Here is a 9,749-nt window from a genome sequence, read left to right on the forward strand (position 1 = left end):
TGGTCAGTCCTGCTGACATGTGATTGGTGTGGTAAATGCTCACGTCACAGATCCAACAGGTTCGTACAATATAATTGTTCGATGTGTTGATTGTTTTGGAGACTGTGATGTCGCTGTGAAGTTTGATGACATGTCGTGTCGGAACCGTTACATCATTAAGAAAAAAATGACGTTTAATGTTTAATCTTTTACTGTAGGTGGTACACACGTTAACATTACATATATTTAAATAGTTAAATTAGTATGTTTCAGTCATGAACGTTACATATATAGTACATATGTATAATGGTGGTTGTCATGCTAACATTTGCTAAACAGCAGAAGTGATGTCATAAGTTTATCAATAGTTATTAATATTTACCTGCAGAGCAGAGAATCAAAACCAGAGTTATATAAAATAACCAGCAGCCTCAGTGTCAGGCAGGAAACTAGTTTACCACTAATATGTACTAATACTACGACCAGTTATAGTACTATTAGTAGAGAATACACACTGAGATGTTGCACTGTCACAGATTGTTACCAGATTTGTTTTGTTGTAGAGCATTCAGAGCCAGAGAGACATCACAGACAGACACAGACCAAATCAAGCCCTGGATTTAATATTAATTACTTATTAAATATTTAATATTAATCATCTGTACTGCAGCCTTCAGCCTTCAGTCAGCTGAAGTCTGCAGAATACACATTTCTATCAACTCGATCACTGTGTTGGCAGTTGTTCAGTAAATATGGCTGTCAGACTGTCAGGTGTCAGCAGCAGAGGGCGAAATTAACCAACAGATCCCTCCTGCGTGATCCATGAATCCAGGGCTTGAATTATTATCTGTAAACAGGAAGTACATTTTGACAGGTATAACAACAGTAACTCAGGTGTGCAGGGCTTCATTTTACTTCTTGGTGGGGTCGATGACGCGGCCCATGAACAGTACGCTGCCGGTCGCCTGGTGGTAGATGATGAAAATAAAAGGTCTGTTGATGGTCAGTCGAGGAGGGAGAGTGGAAAAGGCGTTTGTTCCGCCTCCTGCGGTGATGTCATCGCTGCTCTCAACAACGGACACGACCGATTTGTGATAGACCTGCACACGAGACACAAACAGGTCAGAGGTAAACGGGAAGATTTTCACAATAAAAGACACAAGACATGAAATACAATGGTATAATATGAGTTTAATATAAAGCAGGTGGATCAGAGACCTGCTGCCCCGTCAGATATGCTCAATATGTCGTCATCAACACATCTTCATCAACTCCAACAATGCTAGCCTCTTCAGCTCTGCTTTATTCTGACCTGACAGTAAAACAAGAGCTCACCTGTGTGAGTTTGGGTCCTTTATCTCCACCCATGTTGACGATGTCAGCATTATCCTGAAACACCTGAATGATGTTGAGAGTCTGCAGGATGTTGCGCAGAGAGTAGGAACGCTCCAACAGGAAGCGAGGCAGCTGCACCTCCAACTTCCTGTTTACAAAACATCAGCAACGGGCAGACAGCTTTAATTTGCAATGGTAAAAGAATCAAAAACATTTCTACAGAAAAAACAAAAGTCTGAGGAAGAAGAAGTCAAGGAATTAAGGAAAAATGATGAAAAAAGGGAAAGATAAAATTAAGGAAAGGAGTAAAGGAAGGAGAAAGGGAGGGAGGAAAGAAAACAGGGAGAAGGTGTCTCACGTCTTCTTTAGCTGTCTGATCCAGGCCCGGATCTTCTCTCCAGTCACTTCCCCTTCGATGGTGCCGATGTCCACGTCTTCATCAGGCAGCAGAACCAACATGGCCGTCCCGTCCTCCATCGGCAGCTTCAGCACACCGACTTTCAGTGGGCTGTCGTACGCCAGGAAGTACTTATCAGCCCGGAACATCATGGGAACCATGACGATGTGATACCTGTCCACGTAGAACCGCTCGTCCTGAGTTAACGAGGAGTTAAAGGAAGGACTGAAGCGGGCTGGAACACAGACAAAACTTTATTTCAACTTTATTTCAACAGACAGGTGACCATCCAACAGATGACAGGTTCCTGATAGATGATCCTGTGTTCAGGTAGGTGACCTCACCCTCTGACAGGTGATACGTACTCTGGTAGGAGGCAGCAGTGGCGAGCAGCAGCTGGGTCTGGGAGTCCAGGTTGGTGACCAGCTCCAGGATTCGCTCTCCAGTCTGGTCCTGGGCCCAGTGGTTGATAATGTCAGCGGCTTCCTGTGGTGAAGTGTAGGCCAGACTCTGAACATTCCCCCCAAACTTGGTCTGAACCAGGTCCAGGTAGGCTGACGACACCTGGAAGCTGCTGGAGGGCAAGATGGCCACACCCTGCTGCAGGTTCATGACTACGCTGCCCTGCAGGACATCGGACCTCAGAGCCTGAAACAAATCTGAGAACAACATAGACCGACTGAGACCTCACAGTTAAGAGCCAGAATAAGGAAGTCTGACGTCCTCCTCTGACCCTAACAGGTGACTTCTGACCCCTGAAAGGTGACCACTGACCCCCCTGGCATACCTGGTAGTGTCTGTGGGTCCAGTCCTGTCAGGCCGAGTCCCTGCAGCAGCTGGTCCCGCGTTGGCCCATTGGCAGTGCTGAGCAGCGCCGACAGCGCTGTGGACAGTGTAAAGGCAGACAGGAAGACGTTGTCGTCGGTACGACTGGAGGCGAGTCGGTACAGCTGAGCAGCGAAGTCTGCGTTCCTATTGGTCAGGTCCTCCACAGAGTAGCTGATGGTCTGAGAGGAGCCCAGACTCAGGAGGAGGAGGCCGACCAATGCAAGAGGAACAAAGGGTGTCATGGTCACAGCGCTCTCTGCTGGAGGAGACGGGACAAGAACATAACTGACTGAATGTTCTAATGAACAGCAACGACTTCCGGTTAAAACTCCAAATAAGAGAATTGAAACATGTCTGAGGAGAGAGGAGGTGAGAAGAAAAGGAGAGAGGAGATAAGGAAAGCGGGGATAGGAGACGTGTGGGAGGAGGAGAGAGGAGAGGAGAGGAGAGGAGAGGAGAGTAAGGAGGGGAGGAGAGGAGAGAGGGGAGGAGAGGAGGGGAGGAGATGAGCAGTCAACATGGGAGTGGTTCTGGTCCGACAGTTCTGGCCTCTGGTTGGTCAGATCTTTGACGAATTCTATCATACTTCTTTCTGATGACGTCTTCACAACTTAATTACATCACTACAGCCACCTGTCTGATCAAAATTGATCACTGCAGGTGAAAACATGTTCATAACAAACTGATCAATAACACGATCGAGTACACTTCCGGTCTGCAGGGCAACGGCCTGACATCACCCTCATCAGCTCTTGATATTAAACGAGGCTTAAAATTTGAAAAGATCAGTCGTCCCGAGCTGATCAGTCCGAATCAATAGGAGATACTACTGATCAGCTCTGCACTCACTGATATGATCGCTCTGTATCGATGATGTAACCTCTTCATGACGTATTGATGATAAAAAGATGATGTCAGTCTGCCGCTGTCAACAAACAAACAAACACACACACACACACGGACTCTACCTTCTCTTGATCTTCGGTCGTTCTGCTCTGAAGCTTCACGAGCTGCGCATCACCATCGATGTCGCGTCCTGATCACCACCGGAAACAAGGCGACTTCCGGTCACTCGTTTCAAAAGAGTCCAGACGGCCGCGAGGTTCAGACTTTGAAAAGCTGAACGCCACAGAACCCACAGAGTCCTGACAGGATTACTGAGCTCCACAACAGTGATAATAAAAATGTTTCAGGGAGAAACGAGTCAAATTAAGCCTGAAATTAAAATTACAACCATTCATCATCGAGGTTTCCTCTGAATTACTTCGGTACTTCTTTCATCAGTTCGTTTATTGACTTCATCGCTTCCTTTTTTCAGCTCAGGTCATAAACAGCTTAAACAAGCAGCTTCTAACACACTTTTATTTTGAAAGCCGATTCTCCAGAGCGGTGGGTTAAATCGCGCAGGCGCACTGACGGCAGTCTGACGTCATGGTGTTATTATGCTGTCAGCAGGAGCTGCTGCAGGAGACAGAATCTAACAGAAACATACGAGTAGTGTTATAAAAGAGAAAAATTCTTAGAATGACCGAAGTCTGATCACAGCAAGTCACAATACACTGATGAGATGATGAGCAGGAAGAAATACTCGGATACTGTTAGTGACAATACTCGGATACTGTTAGCGACAATACTCGGATACTGTTAGCGACAATACTCGGATACTGTTAGCGACAATACTCGGATACTGTTAGCGACAATACTCGGATACTGTTAGCGACAATACTCGGATACTGTTAGCGACAATACTCGGATACTGTTAGTGACAATACTCGGATACATGTGTAGAAACATCCATCAGAATGCTGCTGTATTCTCAGCTCACATTCATCTGTCTGTTAACATTCGTCCATGTAGAGTTACAAATTCAAACGGTGACATCATCTGATTTAATTGCAAACTTTAATATGTTTCTGTGACTCTTTATACACGTTATGTTTCTATACGTTTGTTAGTGTTGTGCGTCTGTGCACTCTGAGCCCGTCACTCCTCGGACTCCCTCCCGCCACACAGCGGCGTTTCGTCCGTCTCGGGCCAGATGAGGTGCGAACACGACCTCCAGCCTGCGGAGGGCGCTGCGCTGGTCGCCCCTGGCAACCGTCTCCTGGAGGCGCCGCATCATCAGCCGAACCATCACCTGATTGGCCCAGGCCAACCCCAGAGCTGGTGACACGTTGGAGGACAGAGGACTGAGAGAAGTAAAACAAGGCGTTTTAGTATCTGTTGATGAAGTCGCTCACTTTCCTTCAAATATGAGAACAGAAAACAGACTTTATGAGCCGAACGTCTTCATTTGATTCACATCTGAGCTGCAGTTCTTCTGTTTGATCAAACTTCTGTCTTTCAGTTTTTCAGATTTTAACACTGAACACAGTTAAATTGTTTTTACCCCAAAGTGTCGTCTGAGCTGTTGAACACGTCAGTGACCTGAAACACAAACAAGTCAAACATCTAATAAAGTCTGTTGTTGATCAGCAACACTGCAAATCATCTACTGCAGGAAACTCTGTACTTCATCCTCTGAGGACGAGATGACGTGAACACAGTGCTGTTCATAAATACTAGATACTCTCTCTGATGAACTCTGGTTTGGTCGTCTGCATGTTGTCAATAAAGTTCTGTTAAAAGGACAGAACTGATCACAATGCCTTTGTTTGTCCTGCAAACACTTTCTTCATCACAGCAGCCAAAGGACAGAAATATTGTAATAAACAATAGTACAAATATATTAAAACGATAGGAAATACCCATACATAATTATAAACAGTGTGTTGTTATGTACAAATAATATGTAGGGCCCTATGATTTCCACAATCATGGAATCGTGGATGGAATTGTGCAATTGGCCGATTAAAATGAAATCTATTGAACGCAGAATAATGCTGAATTTGACATAATTGCAGAGTGCAGAATCACAGGGTGCATGGAAGACCGCATCAGCCAGTATCCCATGGTGTAATAAATGATGAAATTTCCGCGGCCCCTGCCAACAACCCCTCAAAAGATCCAGCCTCATCACAAATCCAGCACCACCTGCTTGACCAATGCAGTCCTCAATGCGAGGACGTGGACAACAACCAAGCATGGTAAATGCATTAATGCATTAACTGCTGAAATTTGGGCAAAATCTGTCCGACCCATCTGCCTTTTCTACCAAACATGGAGAAGCCCAGCCTGAGCATGATGGTTCTGCCAATCCATGTTGCAGCAAATCTCCCCCATACGCTGATGCTTTTCCACTGGCAGCCTGTAAGTCCGCTGCCTCACAGGCAGAGCATCTCCCACCTCCATGTCACGCTCGCTCACCTGCCCGAGAAGACTGACCCTGTTCGGGAAGTTCAGACTGTACTGACAGAGCTTTACTCCTGGTCACAGCACAGGGGGAAGTCACTTCAGGGCTCTCTTTAGCACAACCCTCAGGCTCCTTGGGCACTTGCAAAACTGAACCCGCATACATAAATGGTGGACCCTCTTTCCAGATCCATGACCCTGCCAAATCTTTGGCAAGAACTGATGAACAAGAACCCAGAGTGTAACCATCAAGACACCCAGTACAGGAGCTTTCCCACCAGTAGCTGTATGAGCTGAAAAAGGCAGCACGCTATTCAAGATAAGACTCTGATTAGATCCCGAGTCCCTCAGAATCTTAACAGGTACCTTCCCCTTCCCAAAAGGCCTATACAGCTCATCCACATGCTTAAATGGCACAGTCCCTGATGGACGAACAAACTCAGACATGTTAGCGTGAAGCGCAGAGGTCACCAGGCCAACTGGCTTCACATAAACACTGGCATCTGCTGATATCTGACCAGCTTTGCTAAGTGGGCACTCCCCTTTCCAGTGTCTCTTGTTCTTACAGGCATGACAAGTCCTGCCTGGATCAAACTTCCCATCTGTCCCTGGGACATGTCTGACAGCAGCATGACAAATCTCAGGAGCTACTGGAGGCCTATTAGGCCTAAACCTAAAGCTCTGATCCATTGGTCCTCTTTCTGGCCCTGGCCACCAACTGAATCACTACCATGCGTTAAAACATATTCATCTGCCAACACTGCCGCTGCTGTTTTAACCTTCTTTTCAGTGATATAGGTGGCCAGCTGGGCAGGCCATGAACTCTTGAACTGTTCCAACACAGTCAGGTCACACAAATCCTCATACGACTCCACACTGGATGCTGAACACCACCGACTGAAATGAGTTGAACTCTATTGAATAAATTCAACATGGTGATGCTGGTCTCTTCTCTTCCAACTTCTAAAACTCTGGCACCAGTTCGTATGCTTTAACTTTGCCATAACTAGCACTGACAACAGAACTGAGGGCAGAGAAAGCTGTCTAGGCTTTGTGCAAACTTCATGGCCCTCTTCCAAAAGAGAAAACAACGAGTCACACAGTGACAAAGCAGCACCCCCTCCTAGCTGCCTAACCCAAACTAACTAACTGCACCCTAGTCTTCATGTACGTACTGGCACCAGGTGTTTATGCACCTTAAAACCATCTGTATTAGGGAAGACACTTCTCCCACCCAATACTTTGGGGTGCTCCTGACAGCCGTTTTTATCCTGGGCAGCAAGCCGCCAAGACAGACAGGTTTTAGACAGAGGCAGAGGCTGGCAAATTGGGGGTCTGTTTTGGTCCGCCAATTTACCGCCTCAGAGGGAACACTTATTTCCACCTCGCCTGCTATCTAAAAACGAGGCGTCAGTGTGCCGGCCTCTGAGTGAGATGGGTGGAGGTGTAGATGACCTGCACTGTTGTGCGACCCACAGCCGAGGAGTTTTAAAACCAGGAAACAGCTGATCACAGCAGTCAGTCCATCACTTCATCTGCAGACATTAAGATGAACAACTGGACAGCTGCAGAGATCCAGGAGATGCAGCGTCTCCTCGGTCTCTGTAGCTGTTTGGTTGTGTTAGCTTGTTGTTGTAGCGGCAAGCTAGATACCGTCGCTACTTTCAAATTAAAGGCCCCCGCTAAGAACCCAGTTCTAAACTCCAATGGGGTGCAATGTAAAGCTCTTATTTTGAAGACAAATTCTTTGTCACTGTTCACAGCCCGACTTTGAGCTTCACGTCACGTCACATGTTTACACCTCAGAGGCTTTTGGAAAAGGAGGAATATTACACCTCCGTTTTATAAAGACAGGCCGGCACATTGCCACTCTTACCTTGGAGCAAATGTGCCGCTTTTCTATCTAAAAAGGGCTAGTGTGTTACCTGGTTGATACAGAGGACAGGTGTATTGAACTCCTGGCTCAGGTGATGCAGTGTTGAGGAAAAGCTGAGCAGCTGTTTGGTCCTCTCCAGCCAATCAGAAGCCTGGAACTCACACCTGAATAGAGCCGCCACAGAGTCAATGATCAGGAGGCGGACCGCACCACGAGCCAACAGGAGGGGGACACGGCGTGACAGACACACCTGGAGGGACTCCTTCAAGTAAACAAACAGCTGTCAGTATGCGCACACACACACACACACACACGCACACACACACACACACGCACGCACACGCACACACACACCAGGTCAGCCGTGTGTTCGATGTAAACATGATCACTGAACTGGAGTCTGTTGATCAGAGTCAGAGGGACGTCAGAGCGAAGACAGGACTGATCTGAGATCAGCTGCTGCAGACGACTGCTTGGAAAGACGTCCTCAGTGCAGATATACACGGCTCCTACAGAGAGACAAGTCAGTGAAAGCACCCCAACTTCACATACTGCTTCAACAACTGATTACAGCCAGTGAGAGCAGTTACTGAGGCAGAACAGTGAGTGACGTGTCAGATCATTACATTATCTTGACGGTGTTCACTGACCTGAGTTCAGTCCACCATGCTGTGTTGGGTACTGTACAGACAGACAGAGCTGCAGAGCCAGCTGTGTCTTCCCTGCTCCACTCTCTCCTGACAGCTCAGTGACGCCCCCAACAGGAAGACCCCCCCTCAGAAGCTCATCCAGCACCGGACACCCGACACTGAGTCTGAGACCAGACTCCAACCTACGACACTCTCCACGATGAAGCAGGAGGGCTACACACACACACACACACACACACACACACACAGTCAGTGAAATGACTTTGTGACATCCAGTCAGATTGCACCAGTCCTGGTCTTACCTGGGACTGGAGGATGGGGTCTGCAGGCGGTGGCGGCAGCAGTGATCAGCTGCTGGATGTCTGAGCAGGACAGACCAGTGAGTCTCTGCAAGTCCAGACCAGAAACACACAACACGTCCTGGACAGTCTTCAGTTTAGCTGGAGGTTAAAAAACACAACCTGGTGACAATGATCATAGTAACAACAACAACAACAACAACAACAACAACAACAACAACAACAACAACAACAATAATAATAATAAGTTGTTTTTTTGTTTTTTTAACTAGAGTACACAGACACCTTTTAAATTTTTAGGAAGCTTTGTGGACTTTGGAGCATCTGAACAACATTACTACATTCTGTCTGACATTATAAACTTTAGTGAATATCTTACATTTCTCTCCTCGGTAGAAATGTGGTCACATGTAGCACGCAGCAACGCTAAACATCCACAGTTGTGCTTTAAGAATGAGGCAAACGAACTCAATACAGAATCTTGCGGTTTTACGTCAGCCTTTAACATTTGAGGATTTTAGCAAATGTGTATAAAACTCAAAACTCTCAAATGCTGTATTATACATTGTGTGCCGATTATACTACTAAAACATAAAGTCTATGGTAATGTGTAAAGTTATGTTCTGTAATGTAACTAAATTAAACAATATTGGATTAAATATACGTGTCGAATTTTTGAATGCAGTCTGGAGCTGCGGGTGTCACCTCTCCTCACAGCCGCGGTGATCCTCGGGCTGAGCTGCAGCTGGTGCCACTCCATCTCCCCGCAGAGGACATGCTGCCACCGCCGCCGCTTCAGCCACAAACACAGAAACAACGACTTTATACAGAATCACTTAATTTGTTTGTCTTTCTCCCCGAACAGCTCCACACCGCGAAATACCCGCCCAAAGGAGAGACGTCATCATGTGCCGTCGGTCGGAACCATTTGTCCAGATATGTAGGGGGGCGAACGGACCCAGTTTAAATATAAAAATAATATCAGTTTTATAATGATGCACGTGAAACATACCGTTTGATTTACAGCTAAAGCCTGAAATGAAAACATTTACTTTTATTTCCGTCATTGATCGACAAATTCCCCCTCGCGAACT

At 46.5% G+C, this 9,749-nt stretch overlaps 2 protein-coding genes across 4 annotated transcripts; both read right to left on the reverse strand.

Annotated features, from left to right (window-relative positions):
* Positions 1-172: 172 nt before the first annotated feature.
* LOC119012780 (protein Z-dependent protease inhibitor-like) lies at positions 173-3,666 on the reverse strand. Of its 2 annotated transcripts, none has more exons than XM_037086926.1 (6): positions 3,508-3,666; positions 2,499-2,798; positions 2,077-2,370; positions 1,673-1,946; positions 1,315-1,462; positions 173-1,079 (listed from the first exon to the last, which is right to left on the reverse strand). In XM_037086926.1, the coding sequence occupies exons 2-6, from the start codon at positions 2,779-2,781 to the stop codon at positions 891-893; spliced, it is 1,188 nt and encodes a 395-aa protein (XP_036942821.1). In that variant the 5' UTR covers positions 2,782-2,798; positions 3,508-3,666; the 3' UTR covers positions 173-890. The 2 variants fall into 2 exon arrangements, with proteins under 2 accessions (XP_036942821.1, XP_036942822.1); XM_037086927.1 differs by having other exon boundaries at positions 2,499-2,795; positions 3,508-3,664.
* A 756-nt stretch (positions 3,667-4,422) lies between these two features.
* xrcc3 (X-ray repair complementing defective repair in Chinese hamster cells 3) lies at positions 4,423-9,574 on the reverse strand. Of its 2 annotated transcripts, XM_037086942.1 has the most exons (7): positions 9,361-9,572; positions 8,659-8,796; positions 8,357-8,569; positions 8,061-8,215; positions 7,756-7,968; positions 4,929-4,966; positions 4,423-4,728 (listed from the first exon to the last, which is right to left on the reverse strand). In XM_037086942.1, exons 1-7 carry the CDS (start codon positions 9,413-9,415, stop codon positions 4,491-4,493), a joined length of 1,050 nt encoding a protein of 349 aa, XP_036942837.1. In that variant the 5' UTR covers positions 9,416-9,572; the 3' UTR covers positions 4,423-4,490. The 2 variants fall into 2 exon arrangements, with proteins under 2 accessions (XP_036942837.1, XP_036942838.1); XM_037086943.1 differs by lacking the exon at positions 4,929-4,966 and having other exon boundaries at positions 9,361-9,574.
* Between the last annotated feature and the right edge of the window lie 175 nt (positions 9,575-9,749).

The sequence above is a fragment of the Acanthopagrus latus genome, chromosome 22, assembly GCF_904848185.1.
Source record: "Acanthopagrus latus isolate v.2019 chromosome 22, fAcaLat1.1, whole genome shotgun sequence".
Taxonomy (NCBI): domain Eukaryota; kingdom Metazoa; phylum Chordata; class Actinopteri; order Spariformes; family Sparidae; genus Acanthopagrus; species Acanthopagrus latus.

Coding starts and splice junctions, on each gene's coding strand:
- LOC119012780 (XM_037086926.1), bottom strand. CDS start 2,781: ATGACACCCTTTGTTCCTCTTGCATTGGTCGGCCTCCTCCTCCTGAGT. Junction 2,371..2,498: donor GGACCCACAGACACTACCAG/GTATGCCAGGGG, acceptor TGTTGTTCTCAG/ATTTGTTTCAGGCTCTGAGG. Junction 1,080..1,314: donor AAGGACCCAAACTCACACAG/GTGAGCTCTTGT, acceptor TCTCGTGTGCAG/GTCTATCACAAATCGGTCGT.
- xrcc3 (XM_037086942.1), bottom strand. CDS start 9,415: ATGGAGTGGCACCAGCTGCAGCTCAGCCCGAGGATCACCGCGGCTGTG. Junction 8,570..8,658: donor ACCCCATCCTCCAGTCCCAG/GTAAGACCAGGA, acceptor GTGTGTGTGTAG/CCCTCCTGCTTCATCGTGGA. Junction 4,729..4,928: donor AGCTCAGACGACACTTTGGG/GTAAAAACAATT, acceptor TACTTCTCTCAG/TCCTCTGTCCTCCAACGTGT.